We start from the raw sequence: 22921 nt of genomic DNA on the forward strand, positions 1-22921 counted from the left end.
GGAAGGCTACGAACCTCCCTCTATCTGGAAGTCTGAACTTCAGTTTTGAGGGCAGGTCAAACAGGCTGCTGCCATGGGCTAATGTAACACCTACCCTGGGCTGGTTGTTTATGCTACCAACTTGACATTCTTTCTTAGAAATTGTAAAATGCAACCATGTGGTTTAATAAAGCTTTCAACAATGACAAAGAAGAGAAATACTTTCAGGTATTGTAAAATCACTTTTATTTTTACTATATCCAACATTTCAGTGACCTACATGTAACTGATTTGGGAGAAAAGATCTGGTTTTATGATTCCTGACGTCTTCTCGTTCCAAATACAGAAGGGAGCTGAATCATAAAATCATATGGTGAACACTGTCACAGGGGGAGCCCTCCTAAAACTGTAATGAAATAGTTTGCAGCCCTTAACCTATGAGGCCAATTTCATGGAAGAACTCTACCTACCACATCAGGGACAGGACACTGGGCTGGGTAAAACCCCATGTGGAATTTCTTATGATTTTTATTCTCCTCCAAGGCACACAAGAAATGGTTAATGAGCTGAAGCCTAACCAGCCACAGACCCTAATGATGTCATCAAGCTCAGGTCTGGGAGCCAGCACTCCAGAACCCCAGGTTAGGGGAGCAGGGGAATGTGTAAATGGGAATGGGGTTCTGATTCCTATCCCTTTGCTTGGAACTCAGTTCCTTCAAAGTCCTGTCCCTGGACTAAGAAACTGGTTCCAACTTAGTTAAGAGGAAACCATGAGAAATGAGTTGCATTTCTGAGACATTGCTATCTCTTCAGTCTGATACCTGGGAGCAAAGGGCAGTGGGATGATGGGGCGCAGACAGGATCTTCTTTTTGAATCTGAGTGGACTGATCAGGCATACAGCAAGGAGCAGAGGCCCTCCCCATGGCTGAACACGGAGACTGAAATTCCTAGTGACAACAGTGAACTTGGAGGAGTACAGCTTGTGAATGGATTGGATACAAGGGACGTGGGGCCTCTAGCACATTTTTACAGGGCTGCCTAACACAGAGGGTGTCTCTTCCTTTCTCCTGTTCCCTCCCTCTCCTCCCTTAGAAAACCCAGTAGAGGTCACCTCCAACCAAACAGCTGTTTCTATTAACAGTCATGCGCATTGCCCATCTCTGCTTGCTGAACAGCAAACTGGCTTTCCTCCTCGTTGTTCCTCTCTTTCTGCCTATACGGCAATTTCCTCTTCTCTATCTTGCAGGGCCGATAGTTCAGATACAGGACTAAGGTGATTATGCCCGCCCCCAGGGCGGCAACGAGGATGATGAAGATAGTAGAGCTGATCCCTGCATCCGGTCCTGCCCAAGCACAGAAGGCAGGGAATTGGGAGGGTTCAAGGCAAGAGAATCACCCTACCCCAACCCACCAAGCCCCTTCTCAGTCTCATCCTCCCCAGCCCACCAAAATCTTTCTTCTTTCCATGTTTGGATAGGAACCCACCCCCGTGGGGGACTCCCATCCTGGGCCTGACAGCAGGGGAGCCACAGTCACCTTGAACAATGAGAGCGATGTCTTTGCTGACAGAGCCCAGCTGGTTAGTGGCTGTGCAGCAGTAGGTTCCAGTGTGGTTCTGGGTTGCCTTCTGTGGCACTTCAAGGTCAAAGATTGTTCCATTCCAGGTACATACCAATGATGGAGTTGGGTTTCCCTTTGCAACACAAGCAAGCATCTGTTCCATCCCTTCCATCCATGTCTGGTTGCCAGGGCAACCAGATTCCTCTAACTGTGGCTTATCTGGAAAAAAGAGAGTCCCTGAACTAACAGAGCTCAGTGCACACCTTCCCTCCTCACTGGTCATGCTCACCTCTCCCTCCCCTAATCCGAATGCTGTGTTCCCTCCCCCCAAGGGGAGGACCATCAGCTCCCTGCTTTGAGCCTCTTCTTTCCTCCCATCCCTACCATCAAGGAGTCTGAGGTGCAGCACCCGGCTTCTTCACGGGCTCTAACTGATCTGACTGCTCCATCAATGGTGGCCCTGGGGCCCCTGCTTCTCAGTGAGTGAGAATATGGGGAGTGGTGAACCAGAGATGAACATTTTCTATTTTTCAAAATACAAATTTTTATGTGGGAATTTCTTTTCTCAGCATAAACTCCAACTATCACTTCCTGTGTTCTTAGCCATCGGCCTGCAACTGATGCGGCCTGGTCACTGTAACCACGTTCTCTCTTCTGTTCTGTCCCCTCACAGTTCTCCCCACTCACTTTGCTGGGGGTAAGGTAAGCATGGAGAGCTTTAATTTAATTTTTTCTTTTGACTTTTTTATTTTAACAAGAATAATAAAGAAGCCACTGGCCAAGATCTCTGGAAATGGGACAGTAATACTCCTTGCTTTGAGAAGATGGGGCTGGTACTCACATAGGACATGGAGCTGGATTGTGGTGGTTTTGATCAACTGCTGACCCTGAACCTCCAAAGAGGCCTCACAGGAGAAATTTCGGCCGTCATCTTCCTCCCTGGTGGTAAGTAAAAGCCAGGCAGGCTCCCCAGGGGCAGGGAGACCTCGGGCTCCCTGCAGCCGAAGAGTAGGGCTGGGTGATGTTAACACATGCCCTGCACAGGTCACGTTAATGTCTGTCCCTGCCAGTGGGTATAATTCTTCTATCTCCAGGACTGGTGGAGGGAAGCCTTTAAGGAAAGGAAAAAGACAACCAAACACCTTTCTCCAAACTGGCAGTCCCTTCAGCACTCTTCCTACTGCTGGCATTCCTCAGGTAGGCAGGCAACAGGGGAGAGACTGTAGAGACTGTTACTGCTCTGTGCTGAATAGCAGGAGCAACAAGGTGCTTTGGGAATTTGAGAACTTTTCCCACAACAATGTGGCATGCCCACATTTGGCTACATCCCTTGGCAAGGGTAGCAAGATGTCTTTTCATCTTACAGATTTCCTCAACTCAAATGACTGTTCCTAGAAACAAGTTCAAGCATTCACAGTCACTCTGTGAGTAGGATGGCCTAAGAAAACAGGGTGAAGGCTGGAGAAAGCTACTGTTTCAATGCATGTCTCCAACCTACCTGCACTGACCAGAAAATCACCAAGGCTTTATTGCGGACGTTTTCAGGGGCAGAGAACCCTCATGGGGAAGGGAAGAGGCTGGGAACTTACTATAGACATGCACTGGCTCTCTTGTTTTCTGTTCCATTGAACCCAGAGATACAAGGCAGGACAGCTCCTGATCACCAGTCTCCATGGCCCGAACAGTGGCATTGGCCCAAGCGGTGTCTCCCTCCCAGGAGAGGAAGGGGCTCAGCTCCTGGTCTCCCAAGAACATCTGGAACGTCACCTCTTTGGCTGGGAACACCCTAGCCATCTCACAGCTCACAATCTCTGCCGTCCCAACCTCCAGAAGTGGGGAGGCCCAGATTTGGGGGTGCTGAGAGAATTCTGCCAAGAAATAAGGAAAAGGAAAGAAAGGAGGAAAATCATGATAAATCATGTCATGTAGGACCCCACAATGTGGGAAGGAAGAAGGGCAACAAGCTCTCTGTCCCCCAGGGTGAGTTTAAAGCCCAAGAAAAAGTGGAGCTCCATTACCCTCAAACCCTCATCCTAAACCCTGTGGGAACTTAGTCCCAAAAGCCAAGGTAAGATGAGGACAATGAGCCTCAGGATTCCTTCCACACCTGAGCTCCAACTCACCAAAAATCTGGAGTAGCTTGCTGGCTGAGCTGCAGTGAAAGAGCCCGCCACCATGTGACCTCAGGTCCAGCTCAGCATGGCAAGAGAAATTGCACCCGTGATCCTCTCTTTGCGCTTTGACATTGATGGTGACCTCAGCTCTCTGGGAGGCCACAGCCAAGCTCATAAAGGTCTTTCTATGTAGTTCTTGGTTACCCTGGAGAAGGGTAAGGGTGAGGTTCTCCAGGGGTGCTACCCTGGGCACATGGCACTTCACTGTAAAGACTTCATCCAAGGCTACCCAGGCAGGCAGCAGCTCCAGGATCACTTGCTCTGGTGGCTCTTTAAGACAAAAATGCGGGTTTGATGAGAGAAGGCTACTCACCTCTCCAGAAAGAAATGGTATAGGACAGGCAGCCTGTGATACAGGGTGACTGCTACCCTTAAACCATCTAACCAACAGTGTCAGATGGGACAAGTTATCCTTTGGCTCTTCTGTCCACCAAAGGTGGCTAAAGCCATAACCAAGAAATGGGACTGCTGAGGGGAGGTGCCTTGCTTTGATGGGTGCTGCCATTCTGGAGATTTTCTCTCTCACCACAGTGCTTCAGAGGTCTGAGCAGCTTCTGAAGAGCTCCTTAGCATCACACAAAAACTACACCCGAGTTAACCACGCTCTTACCCCACAGCGATCACACTTCTTAAAGCCATATCTTTGCCGATGCTATCTGCACACCTGAAAGACCGTCCCCACCACCCCCATCACTTCTAATCCTAACCATTCTGCAGGAGGGAAGCTCAAGAGTCTCCTCTCCCATGAAGACTTCTCCAACCACTCAGTCCACAGAGACCCTCCTTTATTCAATCCCTATTTATTCTAAGAATTTGTGGCAAATGAGTCAGCATTCATTTTATACTTTTTGATCATTTATAAGTGAGCATTATTAGCATATGCCCCCTGTATTTGAACATATTCTTTAGCAGAGATGTCTGGATGCCCTCTATGGTATGCTCCTAATTTAAAAACCTACACCAAAGGGAAGTAGAGTAATTGGCTCTGAAATTCCTACAGTATGATGGAAATTTCTCTCCTCTAAAAGAAATCTCCATCTCATATTTCCCTAAAAGGCACAGTCATGTTCCCCATTCTTCTCTTCCTCCCCAGAACTCAGCCCCACTCACGATACACGGTGATGTCCAGGCTTGTGTCCTTTTGGATCCCTGCGCAAGAGAAGAAGCACTGGAGAATGGAATCCTCGGTGACATCCTCCAGGAGAAACTCCTTCCACTGAGGCCCTTTGCCCACCTGGGTTTTCTTTAAGATGGTCTCAATTCCGCTGGGTCCTGGGTCTGGACAGGTAGTGCTGCAGTTGACCATTAGGGACTGTCCATACTTTACCAGGGCCTGATCTGGCCAAACAGAGACCTCAAATAGCCCTTCTGTGGTCCCTGAAATGATCAACCATACATGCCAAAGATTCTGGTGAGGACAAGACCCATACAAAATACAGAGCCTACTTATCTAGTTATAGAGAATAGGAAACCTACCCGGAATGAAATGGTACAGGGGATTTGACAAGAGAAAGACCCTTAATGAACAAGTTAGGACCCTGATTCCACCACTATTCCCTCCACTCATCACCTATCTTGGGATCTGGTTTCTCCATTAGCATCACCGTAGAAACTAAAAAGTTGCTAAAAATTATGCCCAGGAAACCATTCTCTTCCTAAACTTCCAGAAATCTTGGAAGCTCCCAGGATTGGCTGCTGAGGACTCTCGTGGGGTTATTAGACTCCTAAAAAAAAGAGCTTTGTTACTTGTATCTCAAACCAGTCTTTCTCTCAGCTTATATGGCTTAAGAATTACCTTCACCAGAATCACCTGGAATGCTTGTAAAACTACAAATTCTAGCTCCACCTCAGACTGATGATTAAGAACTTGTGAAGGTGGGACCTGGAAATATGCAAGTGAACAGAACAAGCACTCCTGGTGACTTTTATGCACACTCAATTATGAAAATAACTTTCAGAGTCACTCATTTTCCATGGAACCTTTCACCTCTTTTCAAAGTGAGAATGCTCCATTTTGCTTTGGTGCTAAAGCAAGAGATGTTTTTCAATGTTTAGTCTGTTAGGGAAATCTCAGGTGCAATGAGAGAGATCTCATGCAGGTAAATTTTAGATGCCTGATGCAGATGAGGAGCACAGTCTCATGAAAGCTTCCCTACAGTCCCCTTTAGCTACTCCAAGCCCACTTACTTCATCTCCCAAATACTAGCCCCCTCTGGGAATAGACATTCTTGTAGCAATGTTACCCACTAAGGCTCCAGCTCTTTTCTTGCCATTCAGAGAACTCACTCTTCATAACTGAGCTATGGGACCTGTCCTATCAAAGTACTATTGTGACCCTTCATGACACAAAGGGGGGGCGACAAGAAGTAAAAATATTTTCAAGAACAGAAAAATAGGGCAGCCTTGGGCCGGCAGGGAGAATTCTTGCTGATGGTCTATGATCCTGTCCCTAAACTTGGGTTTTCCCAATACAGCCAGAGACACCTAGATTCTGTGTCCTAGTGATCCAAGAAACAGGAACCTCTCCAAGGGTCCAGATGCGTGGATACTAGAGTGCTGCCCCATTCAGGACTTCCTGTCCTCTTCCTCACCGACCAGCCACCTGTGCCCTGGCACATACTGGCTAAAGAAACTTTTCCAAGTCACCTCACCTGAGGAAGAGATCAAAGCCAGCAGGGTCCAGACACCAAATAGTAGCATTTCCATCCTTAGAGAAAGGCCAACAGCTGGAGAGAAAGAAAAGAGCAATGTTGTGACCAAAGTCACAGAAAGTGACCAAAAAAAAGGACACAGAAAATTCTCTTTGGTATTGTTAAAAGCCAGCTCCTTTCCTGAAACCTGGCATAGTTTGAAGAAATTGCAGCAAAAGTATCAGTGGTGTGGGTGGTACTAAAAGAACGTCTTGCTTCTATTTATTTTGGTTTGGTCTCTGCACATAGCAAAGACACAAGATTATAATAGGGGATATTAGATTAAGTGAATGGCCTGTATAAACTTGTATTGCACTTGTCTGTTTACATGTTTGCCTCTATCTGTTTGAGTCAGGAGAAGAAGGCTGTTAGCATGGAAACATGAGAAACGAGGTTTAGAGGGATGAAATATGGCAGTGTTTATCTAGCACTGTCCTGTGGACAGTGACCCTGAATCTAGACAATGTGGTCATTAGAGTCCCAGCCTCTCATGTAAGGGAGAAATATTTCAACAGGCCTCTTTCTTCATGACCACTATGAAATATCCCTCAAGATAATCCTTCTTCTTCTGATCTTCCTCCGTGTTCACCAAGTGACCTTTGGATTACTACTTTGGCTCAGTTAAATCTAAAGTGTCCACTTCTCTTTTCCCCACCGATCCATACCAAGTTTTTTCTTTCAAAACCTCATTCAAGCTAATTTCTTCTAAGAAAGGTTTCTTGACTAACCCTGTCCAACTTCACAATCCCTCACTTGTTCACATTATCTGTACCTCACATAGGCCAAGCATGATTTCTGAAGCTATGATATTAAAAATTGCAAATAGAAGATGTTTAGGGGGTCTGAGTCTCATTGGAAATGGGTATTAGAGGCTGTGTTTGCACAATAAGCATATTAGTTTTACTTAAAAATGTGTTACAGATCAATAAAAATAGCAGTGTTTTGAGTATTTTTCACCTCCTACATAAGATTCAGAAAATACCAGTTGTTCATATCTAATGTTATTTTGAAAGTGGCATGTGAAGGGCACAGGAAAATGGCTTTCCCACTGTTTCAAGGGTATGCATAACATTATTTAGCTGTATAGATTTTTGATGTCACATGAACTTGTACATTGTAGAATCTCAATTAACTTTAAAATTTTATTTTGTTGTTGACAGTATTAGAATCCCAATTAACTTCTGAATTCCTTGAATTCCTTGTTCTCTTTGTAACACCTACTCCAAGCTAGGGACTCACTAGTGGTCTGTAGACACTTTCTCAATCACATCTTGTCTAGTAATTTCTAACATTTAGTAAACATATGCTATGTTCCAGGCACTGGACTAGTGCTTTACTTTAATTATCCCCACTTTTACAGATGAGATGGAGGCTAAGAGAGGTAGAGTAACTTATCCTAAATCACACAACTAATTAAGAGGTTAAGCCAGAATTCAAAACCAGGCATCTTAACCATTGGACGATGATCTTAGTACTTCACTGCTTCTATATATTAGATGAGTCCATATTATCTGTGCTTTGAAGGGGCCACAGTGTCACGAACAATTCTGAATAGAGATTAATCCAAGAACTCCTTCTATTTTATTCATCTCTCCTTAGCTTGCTGATCTTTCTCCTTAGCTTAGCTTATCTTTCTCTGCAAAACCTGATCTTGTTGTGAATTAATCTCATAGACTATGTTCTGCTCCTAGAGCCTTAGCTAAAAAAAGGTTTCCCATCATCTCTGACCACTATAAGTCAAGCTAGTTGGTTTTCCCTTGTGGTTGCCACTAGGATATAAGAAAATGGGGGGGGGAGTGTCCCTTTTTGTTTTCATACTCATATACTAACACATACTTTGTCTTATGTTATTTCAAGTGTTCCCCACCCTCAATATCCCCACAGCTCTAACATTTCATCCTTACTTTCACATGGCATGCTATGATCAGGTACTAATCATACAATTTTAGATTCATTTTCTTAAGAGAAAGCAGCATCCCTAAGAGAAAACAAATTTTAAATCTCTGAATTTCCTTTTACATCCCAAATTAAAGGTTTAAACTGTCTAAATTTCTAGGCCTGTGCTGCTGCCAGGGAGAGTGGTGGGCAGGGAGGGCAGGGCCGCCAACACTGACGTGCCGTTGGATTGCTTTGGCTGTGCAGCCTGAACTGGACTTCCTGTCCAAGTGTGGGATTCTCACCATCCATTTATATCCCAGGGTTTCTTGCAATTTCTTAAACACCCCCGAGTCACATTCCAGCCTTGGCACTCTCTCTCCCCTCCGCCTGGAATTGGCTTCCTCCGCCCTCAACACTCCCTCACCCAGTTCACTGTATCTCTGCCCTGAGGCCCGCCACCACCACCCTCTTTTCATCCCTGGGGCCCCCCCACACCACAGCACACCCTTAAGCGGCAACACTGCTTTCTATTCCCAGAACACGCTCCTAACACACTCTCCTTGACTTCGTTGACTTCTTAGGCCTGTTTTTACGGTCCACCTCCCTCCCTGGACTGCAGGCCCCGTGAGGGCAGGCCCATGCCCCCCCCTTTTTTTTCACTGATGGATCCTGAGCACCCAGAATGGTTGTAGGATTTTAACAACTATGAATGAACAAACCAACTAGTTAGCATATTTACAATAGGATACTGACAAATACTTGTGCGAGGACCTGTGCCCTCCGCTTGGGTACAGAGCATAAGCTCTTGCTCCGAAGGAGTTTCCTGTCTAGCGTGTCCACGGTGTGGTTCTCACGCTCTCAGCCCCGCAGACCGTCGTGAAGGCTTTTAAAAGGGGGCGGAAGGTGTACTTAAAACATTAAAAAATGTGGAAAACATACAACTAGTGCTCTTGAGGGTTTCTAGCCCAGTAAAGTGAGAGGAGGCGAAGCTCGCCATGAGGCCAGATCTCTACAGATTCCACAAAAAATCCTCGAGGAGACACCGGCATGAACCCAAGCAAACAACAAAACCTAAATCCTCACTGAGGGCCGCTCCTCGCCGCTCCCGCCGCTCCTCGGGTCGCCCTGCCAACTCTCCTGCACCTCGCGCGCCTCGCCTGCCGCACTCTCAGGAACCGCCACGAGCTTAAGACGGTTTGGTCGCGCGGCAAGGCAGCACCAGGCTGGCGCGCGCGAAAACGCTCCTGATCTGCCTAGAAACTCGTGACGTAACGCAGAAGCTTAGCAAAGGTTGGCTGAAACGAGTGGAGCGGGCAGGAAGCTAAACCGAGAGGAGGGGTGCGCGGGAAAAATGAGGGGCAGAGGAGTAAGGATCCTGCTAGGCAGAGAGCGCCTATTTGACCCAAGAAAATCGCAGCTAAATAAAACAAAAGGAAAACAAGAAGAAAGGGTCTGTTGCAGACAACAATGGCTCTACAAGGGAAAGAAGGGCTTGTGTCCCCCCCGTGCCTGTTCATCTCGTGGTGCGGCCTGAGACAGGCCATTTCGCGCGGGAGCTGCCTTCCCGCCTTGCGCTGGGTGCGTAACTGCCTTCCCGCGACCTCGGCTCTTCATTGGCTCAGAATCAGAGCCGGGGCCACGCCCCTCCAGCGCGTGTGGAGATGGATTTGGCGGGACTCTGCCAACATCTGAAAAGTCCCGTTTGTGTCCCGCCCTCCACATACAAGTACAGGCTTGAGCGAACTTGAATTTCCTCACTTCCTACCAGACGTGCCTGCACTCTGGCTTCGCCCAACCTTACGAGGGAGCAATGAGTCATAAATATGGGGGCCAGAGAGTAAATCCATCTGTTTCCTCTCTCCCCCCATACCCCTTCCCTTTTTCCATGTCAAATGTCTTCCCAGGGTTGGTTCTCTGAACATTTGCCCTAGTTTTCTCATTTGTCAAAAAGAATGAGAGTTTCTATATAGGAAAGTGCCTACCATTGTTTTATTTAAAAAAAAAAATTTTTTTTTTCAATTACAGTTTACATTCATTGTTTTTCAGTCTCTATGTGGCTTCTTCTGTAGATCCTTGGTTATAATACTTCTGTTCAGCAAGGCTTCAGTTAGTTATTCAGGTTGGTTGATCTATAATTTAGTTGTAAATCCGTTTGGCGCTGGAGGAGAGGTGGGTGCAGCTTCCACCTACTCTGCAGCCATCTTGGATCCCCTCTACCATTGTTTTAGACACCAAATAGGTGTGCAATAAATGGTAGACTGTCTTCCTTTTACAGTCTCAGAAAGGCTTTTCCTGACCACTGTCCTTAAAAGTGTTAGGCTCTCTTTTCTTTATAGCATGTATCACTACCTGACGATAAGTTAAATGCCCAGTGGTACTCTAGACTAGTTCATATGGCCTAGCCCATCTCGTTCCAATTTTGCATTTAGTGGTATCAGGTTGGTAGCTTGAAAACATTCATGGTGGAAGTATTTACATCATTAAAATTGTCAAAGGTTACAATTAGGATTTGTTTTTTGTGGCTTCGAGTACTGGTTGTTAAACATTTGGCTAGCATACCACTGAATATATCTATTATTTATGTTTATTGTTCTCTCTATAGACTGCGTCATGTTTATTGCTGTATCCTTGACACTTAGAACAATACCTGCTTTGTAGGGAAGCATCACATGGCTCCTTTAGAGGATTCTTAGCTTTGTGACTGCTTTCCATTTTCATTCTGCTTCTCCACCCCTTTGTCCCCAAAGGTGGTAATGAGAGTGAGAATTTCAATGTGTCCAGCCAACAAGCTTGGTTCATCATCCCACCTGTCATCCTCTATCAGTAGGAGAGAATGGAGGATGCAATGGATAATAAAATCTATAATTACTGGTTTGAAACAGTGTCAGGACCCCAGTAATTCCTCCAAAGCCAACTGTTTTGAAGTAACGAAAAGGCTCAGAAGTAGGTAATGGGTGGGGCTAAGGGTCAGGTATACTGAGGTGGAGAAAGTAGTGGTGGTGTAGAGAAATGGTATAAGTGCCATTAATGTGGGGTGCTTTGGGAGAATGGGCTAGAATGTGTGTATCCATTCCTTGGTGATGCCACTATTCCTGTGTGTCTCTGCTTCTCCACCTAAATTATGAACAATAGGTTTAATCTTCCTTCCTCTAGAGCCTGGCATACTCCTACTATATTAGGTACTCTCATATATGTAGAATTAATGAGTAATTAACACATTCTTTGCACAAAGAATGTTTTAATAATTCCAAAAATACAGAAACAACTTTATTGTGGTCCTCTGGGTTTACAAATGACAGTCAGGAACCAGGGACTTGGGCCTGGATGGGAGCAAGGAGGAAGCCCTAGAAAATAATTTCTCCATGGGGTTCTGGTCAATTTTACTTGTAAATGGGAAGGGAAGAAAATAACATTAAGTGGAGGCAAGAGGAAGAATCCCCAGGGGAGGAGAGGAGTTTCAGAATGATCCCATAGCAGGCCTGCACCCTGTCTCATCACAGGTGGCATCCTGTTATCCAGTAGGAGAGTGGCCGGCCTGCACAGTGTATCGTCCACTCTGCCCTGTGGAGAGAGAAAGGCTGGTTCTTGCTTCCCACGTAGGAGCCACACACATGACACAGCTCTGAGTCTTCCACACAGAGCAACTTCATTCCTAGCTTTCTCATCTATCTTTGTGCAGCCCCTCTGATTCTTCCTTTGTTTCCCTTGTCCATGGTGTTTACATTTCCCCCCTAGTCAGTATGCTTTGACATTTTCAAATGCTTACCTCCCTCTGAAGGGAGAGGACACTGTTTTACAGGGCTGAGAGTTACTAATATATATACATACGTGTGTGTGTGTGTGTGTGTGTGTGTGTGTGTGTGTGTGTGTAAAATTTCCCAGGTGCAACCATTGACTCTTGCTCTGGAAAGGCTCAGTCCTAACAGTAATTATGTCCCTTCTTTTGCAAGATGTTTTTAGAATATGCAAAGACTTAACTCCTTCCATCCTCACAGATGCCTGCAGGGGCAGCCGTTGACATTATTTATACATCCAGTTTAAAGCTCAGAAAAGTTAAGTAACCATCCCAATGTACAGTGTTGGTAAACTGACAACTTTGGGGGTGACTGCCAGCTGATAAGCAATACATTTTTATGGAAAATGTTGCTGCCAATTATGGAGAGGGGAACCCTGTGGCAGCCATGACTGTATTGCTTTAATTGTTCCTAGGCCTACAGCTGATTGAACCAAGTGGGGACATGAGGTCCAAGCTGAACCAATCGGATTCCCTATCCCAGACACTTAGACTGGGACTGAGCTTGGCCAGTCTCGGTGGCTGCTTAGGATGCTGGACCATAAACTTGGGTGGCCGTAGTCTGTCTTGTGGACTATGGAGCAGAGAAAGCTGGTCTACAGAGGGAGTAGTGAAGCAAATGCACTAAGGGGAGCAGAAGCCTGCCAGGGAAAGCTCGCTGACAGTTTGCAGTACAACTTCCACTCTTCCTGAGGCCCAGCTGCACCCCTTGCGTGGGCTCAGCAAGACACCGCGTCCTCTCAGATCCCAGAAACAACTAGATTCCAGGTCTTCCAGCCAGAGTCCCAAGCCCTGCCACTATCCCACACTTTTCTAGACTACAGAAAGGGTCTGGTCCTTGCCTATTGCCCCTTTCTCTGTCACCATACTCTTCATGGGGCTCTGCCTGCTAACTTTGTCCTACAGTGTCCTCCTCACCAGTTCTTCATCCCTGCTATTCCAGACACAATCTTTTTTGCACAGTGGATGGTTGCAAGAAGATTGGGGCTCAGCAGTTCTGAAAAGTAAAAAGAGAATACCTGTGAGAGCAGAGGACAGTCCCAAAGACTAAGGTGGCCCCTCGCTCTCCCTGCCCAGGTGTGTTTCCTGGGGGCTGAGTACTTCCAGATTAGGCAATCCCTCCCTCCAGAGGCCCATTTAGACATCCCTACAATGGCTGCTGGAGGTTGGGGATAGCCAAGGGTGGGGGCAGGAGGACTGAGATTTGGGCTTGTTTACATAGTTTTTAGCCAGAACAGATGGTGGTTCACCCAAAGTTTGGGAGTTTCTAGGGAAAGGAAATGCCAAAACAGGCAGCACAGAGACCACAATAAAGTCCTGCCTAATTAGGGAGGCTCTTTAGGTGAAGATCCAGGGACATTAACCAGAGTACAAAAAAGGTGGTGAGAGGCAGAGTCATGCACTTGTGGAGTCTCCTGGATCAGCTCTGAAATGGGGAGTTTGCCCTTGGCCTTTGGTCAGATCATTAACCAAAGACAGTGCCACTTATTGGTTAGAGCTGAGGCTCCAAGACCCCCAGTGATTCAATAAGCCTCAGTCTGCTCTTCTGTAAAGTGGGAATACTGGTTTTTACTGCATGGAAAGTGGGATGAAATCAGCTACTGCATGGAAAGTGCTTAGTATATAATATGCTCTCAATAAATGTTGGCTGCTGCTCTACTGCTGCAGGCTGTACAGAACCTTTCTGGATCCTGCTCGGGGACACAGAGGAATCTTCAGATGGGCATTAGGGCCACTAGTCAAACCCGCTCAGTAAAGGAATTCCCTGATTCCTCGAGCCATCCCTCTGGGGGCATTCTCAGACTGTGAGTGGAAAGAGAAGTTTTGTGAATAGAGTTCTGTCATCTCTCTCCCCTCTTCCTCCCTGGGGCCCTGGCCAGACCTTGACACTCTGTTTGGCAAGTGTTTTCCGAGTGACTCTGGTAATCGTTGCACCAGTAGTGACTGTTGATCTGGAAGAGGCCATAGTCGAAGCTGCCATCTGCATTTTCATTTACCTTTGATATGTTGAAATTGCTTTCCACAAAAGCTAGGCACAGCCCTTAGGAAAAAAGAAAAGGGGGTGTTAGGGGGGCCAAGCTGAGGGAAAAGGGCGATGAAGGAGAAGGGAAATGAGGACTCCAAAGAAAGGAACAAGACCTAAGAGGCTAGATGGGGCTTGTGGGCTAGAAACACCCCCAGTTTCTCCTCTCACCCTCTAGTATCCATGCTTTCAGCACTTAATAATCACCTACTGTGTGCCAGGAACTGTGCAAAGCACAGTGAGGGACATTTAAGTTGGGCCAAATGCAGATGCCTTCAAATGGCCTATAGTACAAGAATGAAGGTGCGTACCTAAAAGAATCACAAAATAAGTAAAAAAAACCACACAAACAAGTATTGTAAGACAGGTGTACACAAATTCTGAGCAAAATGGAGATATCCCTAACATGCAATAATATGGAGTCTTTGCACTGACTGTTCCCTCTGCCTGGAATGCTCTTCCCCTAGACATTTGGGTGATCATGTCCTTTACTTTATTTAGCACTGCTCAATGTCACCTCCTCAGAAAGTCCTTCCATGGCTTCTCCTTCTAGGACTGTGTCACCTATCACACCCCCACCCCTGCTTTATTCTTCTGCATAGCACTTATCATCAACAGGAAGTGCTTTATATTTTTTTGTGTTTGTTTATTGCTTGTCTCTTCTCCAGAATGTGAACACTCTGAGGGAAGTGGCTTTGTTTATATCCCCAGCACCTAAAATAGTAACCGGTACATAATAAATACTCGGTGAATAATTGTTGAATGAATATAGAATGTTGGGAAAGGTTTCTTGGAGTGGGCTGCTTTTTGAACTTGGCTTTCAAAGACAAAACAGAGAAAGAAAGATGGCCACGTAGGAGATGACCAGGAGAGGAGAAGTGGGGTGGGGGAATGTGAGGAAATGGCACTCACAGTCAGTCACAGAGTAGCCCTCAAACCCATCCAAGTCTTCCTGGTGCAGCACCTTGGCCAAGTCACAGCGGTGGATGAGGCTGGCCTGGTTTATGGCAACGAGGCAGCTGAACAAGATGAGTAATGCCCTTGTCATCCCCGGAGGGGACGGCAGCTGGGGGCCTGCGGTTCTTAGGGTCTCATAGACTTCCTCTGAGAGTCTGAGAAATCTGGAGAGAGAAGCCAAATGTCCTCGCTCGTTCACTGCTCCCCACCTGGCTATTTCCAGTCCCTTCTCAATTATTACGTAGTGTTCTGGCTAGGGATGCATAACCTGTGTCTAATCCCACGGAAGCCTCAGACAAAGCCAAACAGAGGGAACTTCTATGAATAATTGGCCAATAATCTTCAAAACAGTCAATGCCATGAAAACAAAAAATGGGGCTATTTCTGTCACTAGTGGGGCATGTGTGTAGGTATGTATTGTGTGTGTGTGCACCTTTCCTCTTAAACTAGGTGTATGTTCCTAAAGGCAAAGGCCTCAGTTTCTCCATCCACCAGCTCCATGAGTCAGGCACGAAGCAGGTTCTGCTTGGACAAGGTAGCTACCCTGATGGCCTTGCCTCCTCACAGATCTTTTGCTCTGTCTTCTCCATGCCATTCTGAGCTTGCAACCATTCTTTCGTTTCTCTCTCCCACCCTAGAGTTGCCAGACTTAGCAAATAAAATCAGAGGATGTCCAGTTACATTAGAATTTCAGACAACAAATACTTTTTTAGTAAAAGTATGTCTCATGCAACCCTACCCTGTCCTGCCTCAGTAAGATTCCTTCAGAGACAGGTGTCACTGAGCCTTGGGACGCAATGAAGTCTACTCTCGAGGTCCCCTTGGGGAAGACAGTGGTTCTGGGAGGTGCGGTCCTACCTCTCCTTCTGAAGCTTACCTCTCTCCTATCCCTCTCTGACTCCAGGTTCCAGCCAGCCCAGGGATTTCTGTGAGAATCTGTAGAACAAAGCTCGTTGGGTAGGAGCCTACTCTTCCTCATGAACTATAAGCTAGCCCCACCCAGCTCACAGCTCTCCATGTTCTAAAGAAGGTGGGAATGCCAGCAACCCCCATCCCCCACCCCCTGCCTCCTGGAACCCCAGTTCTGTGACATCATCACTCTCCTGGAAATACTCTGCTCTTAACAATGCAAATTGGCTGTGTCTTTGAAAGCCTAATTCAATTTTAAGTAACATTCCATTTTAAAATTTAAATTATATATTTATTTAAAATTTAATTTAAAACTTAAGTAAATTTTTATGCAAAAATGTCAAAATTTATAATCCTAGGATTCAATGTCTATCTAGTTGCTGGTGTAAAGAATCAGTATCATGTTATTTCTAAAGTCTAGAAAGATGAATTTAAGAGTGATGCATAGTGTGGTTTATGTAATTTGCAAAAATGTCCTCAGCTTTTACAACTGAGGCAAACACTGTAGTAATTTACGTGTACCTCCAGAACCACTAACAGGAACATGAGAACAAGACATTGTACACTCAGCATTACTAGAAAATACTATTTCATTGCACTCACATCTACTGCTATCTGAGAGGAAAGCTTTGACAAGTTCATTAATTTGTCTTTTCTCTTAGCTAAGTACTTTTCTGCTCAGAGGCTCTTTGCACTCCCAAAGAGTGCCCAGCAGGGGCGCCATTAAGCTTACATTAAACCTGTCCAGGCAGTTGCATATTTTTCCCCAGGGACTTAGGGAAGGACATGAAGATGCACCTCCCTGGGGCTTGAACACCGTTAGTCAAGAGTGGGTGTTTAGCATTAGGTGGTACTGTGCCTGGGCTGTGCGCCAGATCCTGAGTGGCAGAGGCCTCTGTGGTCCTTGATACATTTAATTATTTTGTATGAGGGGGACTCGAAAGTACACAGCCCAGATAGGAGCTCCTCTTGCCGGTTCTAAAGGTGATAGTGGAAAAGTATGCTTCTGGAAATCAACTGCTATGGAAAATGTTAGGAAATATCTGTTCTGAGTTTTCAATAAAATATGAGAAAACCCTCAAATGACACAGCCTGCTAAAATGCAGAACACAAAGAACTAAAACCAGCGACAGAAATGAAATCTACGTCGAAGGCAGAGGGGCGGAGTCTACACTGCAGAAAACTCAACCAAAGGTGTAGTCGCACATTTGAGAAGTCTCCAAATACAGAGCAGAAAAACATGTGGGAAATAATGAGGCAAAAGAGGATGGATATGGACGACCACGAAGATTAGAGACTTCTGGGACAAAGACCCCAGCGCTGAAAAAGGTGCGGGTGCAGATATGACAGGTATCCTAGGTCCCAGGAAAATACACGACAGGAATCACCACTTAGACATACTGAAAACATATATTAATAAGACTGTGAATGTCTGGCTTTATTATAAGGTTTATACTTTACCCCACAGAATATACACCTTCTCAAACAGTTTACAAATTGAATAAGAACTAGATTACAAATAATACCTCAACTTCCCCCCCCCAGCACCACCAAAGGAGGAATTATATAGGCTCCATACTCTGGGTGCAATTTAAAAAACAACAACAATAAAACACACACACACACACACACACTTTTCCCCCTGAGTAATTATTGGGTCAAAGGCAAATTAAAATCTGGAATAACACGTTTCTAAAACCATGAAAATGACATTAACATATCAAGTTTATGAAATCATAGTGTTGATAACAGTTTATGAAAGGGGGAGTTATGGATCTGTCAAGGTCGAGAACTCCAGCATCAGGGAGGTTCAGAAGTGGAGGAAAGCTCTTCCAGATGCCCATCTTCAGGCCAACTCGCTGTGCAATTTATCCAGCGGTCACTAGAGGCCAGCAGCGGCCCATGCCCAGGAAGCAGGGGCTGCCAGCACCAACACAGAATTCCCTATTCTGTGCTCGCTACCCCTTAGCCGGGGAGGTGGGAGCCAGATATATCTCCATTTTCTACAGTAGTAGAACTGAGATTTGGGATGTAGTCTCTTTAGTTCCCGATTCCACCTTGTTGGTCCCTCAACACCAAAGGACCTTCCTGTGCTACCATAAATTTAAAATTTTTATTTACTGACTGATTTTTTGAGAGGAACGGAGAGAGGGAGGTAGAGATCGATTTGTTGTTCCACTTATTTATGCATTCATTGGTTGAGTCTTGTATCTGCCCTGACCAGGGATCGAAACCACAACCTTGGCATTTAAAAATTCTTTCCAGGGGAGTTCAAGATCAATGTGAGAATCACTGCTTTTATAAAAATACTTATTAAACTTGGATGCCACATTTAAATGTTAAAATCAACTGGGGAACTTCTGCGTTTGGAGGTAGAAGATGGAACGGAGACAGCTAAGGCAGTGTGGTACAGCAGAGAAACTTGGGAGCCAGATGGGCTGCCACTTATTAGCTGTTGTGACCTCGACTGAGTTCCTGCACCTCTCTGAGCCTCACTTGTGAACTGGAAATACCATCATATACCCTGCAGAGTTGAGGCAGAGAGACAGAGGGTGTAAGCCCAGGCACAGGTAGAGTTGATATATGGCAGCTACTACTGTCATTTTTATTAAATGTGAGTAGCTCAGGAAGACTGCAAGCCGTTCTTTATGTAGAAGGGACCCAGTCTGGGAACAGTGGATACAGGCTGTGTTGGTAAAAGGGTCAACAGGTTGTGCTGATGAGAAGCCAGGGTCTTTCTAGGGACCACAGGAAAATTCCAAGGGCAGGAGAGGTTCCATGCCAAAGCAGATAAGCGGTGGCTGCCAGCTAGACAGCTGCAGCAGCACCAAGAACCAGCAGCTGTGGATGAACTTGGACAGGCCCGGCTTTGGCAAAGCCAATCCTTCCCTTTCCACAAGAACAGCAAGAAGCTGCCTGATTGCATATGGAGAAAGTCGCAATCTTTGTGGAGCACCTTTGTGCCTGTGATCCTGTGAAGTGGGCACACTCACCCCATTTAACACCTGTGAAGTCTAAGTGCTTAAAGGCACCCGGACCTGCCTAAGTCACAGAGCCCTGGTGTCTCCATGAGGCTGGGGCCTGCCTCTCAGTTGGGCAACAGTGAAGCACCTCTTATCCAGTGCTGTGTACAGGAATGACTGGTGACCTTGTTTTATTACATGCTAATTTTTGTACTTTTTCCCAAAATGAAAATATACGGCTTTATAAGCTACTTTATCTTTTTTTGTACTTATTACAAGATCATAATGTTCATTGCAGAGCATAGAAACTACAGATAATCAAAAAGAAAAAAAATCAAAATCTCTGATAGCCCCCTCCTACAGAGATGAGCACTGTCAGTGTTTCAGCATCTATTGTTCATACATGTGAGTCTGTGTGCATGTGTGCATGTAGAAATTTACCAACAAGGAGTCATGTGGTACACTCTGTTAGATAATCTGTCTTCCTTCACTTAACAATATATAATGGCCATATTTCTATGTCACTCAATAGTCTTCTACAGCAGCTTTGCATTAGAACACCCTAGGGAAAGCTTAACAAATATTGATGTGTGGGTTCCACCCCGCTAGGATTTAATTGGTCTGGGATGGGGTTTGGCTATGGGATCATCAGACTCTCTATGTGGTTCTAATGTGCAGCCAAGTTTGAGGGCCCTTGTGTCACAGCATCATTTTTCAATAGTGGCCTTGCATTCTACTTGCTGAAGGGATGCGGGATGCACCATAATTTGATCAATCTCCTTTTATTGGACATTTAGTCTGGCTCCAATTTTTCATCAAGATAAACCAGGAGGTGGCAAAGTTTTTCTATAAAGGGCCAGATAACATATTTTAGCCTTTATGGGACATAAGGTCTCATCATTACCCTTTGCCCCGTCCATTGCAGTGGCCTCCAAACTGGCCTCCACATGGTAGCAAGAGTGATCATTTTCCTTTCTTTCTAAAAACATTATTTTTCTTCTCATTAAAGCTATACGTTCATTGTCAAATTTTTTAAAATACTGGAGTTTTTTATTTTTTTAATCCAGGGGAATGTAAATCCCTCCCCACTGAAAGTCTCTCGTGTCCTGGTGCCTGCCCACACTTTAGCCTTCTCTCCTGACACTCCTCCACACCGTCTCCCACCCCTGGGTCCCTGTGACCACAGCTATGTGCTCCTCCAGCCTCTGAGCCATAGCAGGTGCTGTTTCCTCTGAAGATTGCCCTTCCTGCCCTTCTTGCCTGAATTCTCCTGTTTATCTTCTCCAACTCAGCTCTCCCTGCCACTGTTCCCCCAGCACAGACAGTGGGAAAGGGAAGCAGACCCACGTAGGATGCTATTGGGTTCTTCTGCTTGACCCTAAAAACCTGAACTTACCTCTTACCTCTGTGCAGTCTCAAATATTCCCCATAGTGTCTGAGCTAAACAGGTAACCACTGAATCCCCTGGGCCTTGTCATTAGGGGTTGGCATCTTGCAACATTCCCCTGTTGTGATGGCCGGCAGTGACGCTGATGCCTAAATGGCCAACCCAGAGGATCTTTCTCTTCCTTTTTCCTTCTTCCAGGCTTGTTCTTTTGACTCGAGAAGCCAGATGCTTTGGAGTTTAATTACATGCTGTAGTTGGAAGCATAGAATGTCGGAGCTGGAAAGGAAGAAACTTATTATAAATAATAGCTTCCAGCATTTAGTGAACACTTACTTTGTGCCAGGCACTTGCTTTTCAGTTTGAACAGTTTCTTTGCAACTAATAACAGATCAGAGGCAATAACAGAGAAATAACAGCTACCAACAAGAACTCATATATAGTGGTTAAGTGCCTGGATTACAGATTCTAGAGCCAGATCAGAACCACATTTGAATCCCAGCACCATCATGTGGTGAAAGTGTGCAAGTAACTGAATCTCTCTACCTTGATTTCTAAAAGAGAGGTAAAAATATTATCTACCTCATATGTATTGTGAGGATTAAATGAGCTAATGTGTGTAGTGAATGCTTAATAAATGATAGCTATTCTCTGTCTGTCTAGGAAATCTTCCTTAATTCCTACCATGTCTTAGATATCTCTATATTCAATTTAACCTTGGGAATATTTTATCATAGCAATAAATTCATGTTGACAGTATCTGTTTATCATTTTCTCCCACTATGCTTGAAAATCATCCACTTGTTCGCACACATTTGTTGAGTAGGTTATAACAATGATTAAGAGAGACAGAATATATACCCAAAATAATTAAAAACAGGTACTCAAACAAATGCATAACATGTATCTTCATAGCAGCACTACTCACAATAATCAAGAGTTGGAAACAGTCCCAATGTCCATCAATGGATAAATGGATAAATGAATTGTGGTATATACAAAGAAGGGAATATTATTCAGCCATAAAAAGAAATAAAGTATTGAAACATGCTACAACATGGATTAACCTCAAAAACATTATGCAAAGTGAAAAAAAGCCAGACACAAAAGCCACATAGTATGATTCCATTCATATGAAATAATCAGAATAGGTACCAGGGAGTAGGAGGAGGGGGTAATAGGAAGCAACTGCTTAATGGATATGAGATTTTCTCTTGGGGTGATAAAAACGTTTTGAAACTAGATATAAGTGGTGGTTGTACGACACTGAATGTACTAAATGCCACTGAACTGTTCACTTCAAAATGGTTAATTTTATGTATTGTAAATCTCACCTCAATTAAAAAAAAAGACAAGAAGACCGTTCCTGCCTTCACAGAGTTTATATTTTAATGAGGGGGTCAGGTCAAACAGAAAACCAGTGCACACATAAACAAGTAATTACATATTGTGATAGTCACTTGATGGGAGTAATAAAGGGAGAGAGGAGAAAACTTAAGGTTCTGAGGTGGGAAGGGACTTAGCAGCTTGGGAAATTGTCAAGCGAACCTCTAGACTGACTCTTAGAGAAACAAAGGCAGAAATTTAAAATGAGCCCAAGAATATAAGCAGGAGCCAGGCCCTGTAGGACCTTACATTTCATGGGAGGGACTGTGATGTTCAATCTAAGAGCAATGGGAGCTTGTTAGAAATGCGGAAACTTGAGCCCTACCCCAGAACTCAAGGCCTACTGAGTCATAATCTGCATTTCTGACAAGAGCCCCAGATGTTTCTTACGCTCATTAAAGTTTAAGAAGCACTGGTCTGTATCATGGGAAGAAAAACCCAGACCATCAAGAGGGTAGGCTCCCAGGCATGGCTGAAGCACTTTATTTTGAATACCTTCTGATACAGGGCAGTGGTTCCTGAAAAGGTATTTAATTTTTGAAAATCAGGTGCTATAAATCCTAGAGAAATACCTTATTTAACTGTAGGGAGTTTTGTCATAACACAAAATTCCTTCGCCTAGAAACATTTCCTGTGTAGTAAAGTACTAGGCTTCTTTAAAGTGAGGCGGAGCCACATAAAAAATATGCGATAAGAAATCGGCGCTTGGCCAGGTCAACCCTTAACACAGCTGGATCGGGTCCGGGTGGCGCATGTCCCTTTGGCAGGTCTGAGCCACCAAGGTGGACTTTTAAAGAAAGTTAAGTTGGCGGCTGTTCTGCCCCTGAGAGCAGCTCTAACTTGAGTCTTTAATGCTGAAAATGTAGAAAGGGGATTGGGCAAAACTATTTTGAGCACTGTGGTGCACAGGTTACCTCGGAGAGCAGGGTACACCGGGGAAAGGGCAGCAACTATCCACTGCCGAAGCTTTCGGTGACCTTCGACCTCTGACCTGCGCCTTGCTGGGCGTTCCCGTGCGCAGCTTCCGCCCCCGCCCCTCCCGCAAAGGGCGGGCCCAAGGGCTGTGGGCAGGACCCTGGAGCCGGCGGTTAGAAACCGTGCCTGTTGGGGGCGGGTCTCGCGAGGGGCGGGATTTGAGGAGGCATCCCAGCATTGGGCGGCTGGGTGTGGGCGGGGCCTAGCGCCGGGCTGGGTTGGACCGAGCAGGGAGTTAGTTGCCGCCTC

The 22921-nt window shown here is 45.4% G+C and overlaps 2 protein-coding genes across 2 annotated transcripts; both read right to left on the reverse strand.

Annotated features, from left to right (window-relative positions):
• Positions 1-212: 212 nt before the first annotated feature.
• Positions 213-9533, reverse strand: LOC308546589 (intercellular adhesion molecule 5-like). Its single transcript, XM_081115711.1, has 8 exons — positions 9366-9533; positions 6366-6440; positions 4825-5091; positions 3664-3984; positions 3130-3408; positions 2382-2651; positions 1517-1759; positions 213-1323 (listed from the first exon to the last, which is right to left on the reverse strand). The coding sequence occupies exons 2-8, from the start codon at positions 6418-6420 to the stop codon at positions 1115-1117; spliced, it is 1644 nt and encodes a 547-aa protein (XP_080971837.1). The 5' UTR covers positions 6421-6440; positions 9366-9533; the 3' UTR covers positions 213-1114.
• A 1973-nt stretch (positions 9534-11506) lies between these two features.
• LYZL6 (lysozyme like 6) lies at positions 11507-22744 on the reverse strand. The gene is made up of 6 exons (XM_081161962.1): positions 22612-22744; positions 20324-20590; positions 15011-15219; positions 13958-14116; positions 12994-13072; positions 11507-11843 (listed from the first exon to the last, which is right to left on the reverse strand). Exons 3-6 carry the CDS (start codon positions 15144-15146, stop codon positions 11777-11779), a joined length of 441 nt encoding a protein of 146 aa, XP_081018088.1. The 5' UTR covers positions 15147-15219; positions 20324-20590; positions 22612-22744; the 3' UTR covers positions 11507-11776.
• Between the last annotated feature and the right edge of the window lie 177 nt (positions 22745-22921).

The sequence above is a fragment of the Miniopterus schreibersii genome (assembly GCF_964146895.1).
Source record: "Miniopterus schreibersii genome assembly, chromosome: 16".
In the NCBI taxonomy this organism is placed as follows: Eukaryota; Metazoa; Chordata; class Mammalia; order Chiroptera; family Miniopteridae; genus Miniopterus; species Miniopterus schreibersii.

What these genes read in the sequence shown, in the direction of transcription:
- LOC308546589 (XM_081115711.1), bottom strand. Translation starts at nt 6,420, where the DNA reads ATGGAAATGCTACTATTTGGTGTCTGGACCCTGCTGGCTTTGATCTCT. An exon ending in AGAGCCAGTGCATGTCTATA is followed by an intron (nt 2,652 to 3,129) that starts GTAAGTTCCCAG and finishes CTTTCCTTAAAG; the next exon opens with GCTTCCCTCCACCAGTCCTG. An exon ending in AATCCAGCTCCATGTCCTAT is followed by an intron (nt 1,760 to 2,381) that starts GTGAGTACCAGC and finishes TCTTTTTTCCAG; the next exon opens with ATAAGCCACAGTTAGAGGAA.
- LYZL6 (XM_081161962.1), bottom strand. Translation starts at nt 15,146, where the DNA reads ATGACAAGGGCATTACTCATCTTGTTCAGCTGCCTCGTTGCCATAAAC. An exon ending in GGGCTACTCTGTGACTGACT is followed by an intron (nt 14,117 to 15,010) that starts GTGAGTGCCATT and finishes TTTTTTCCTAAG; the next exon opens with GGCTGTGCCTAGCTTTTGTG. An exon ending in ATAGCAGGGATGAAGAACTG is followed by an intron (nt 11,844 to 12,993) that starts GTGAGGAGGACA and finishes CTCTCTCCACAG; the next exon opens with GGCAGAGTGGACGATACACT.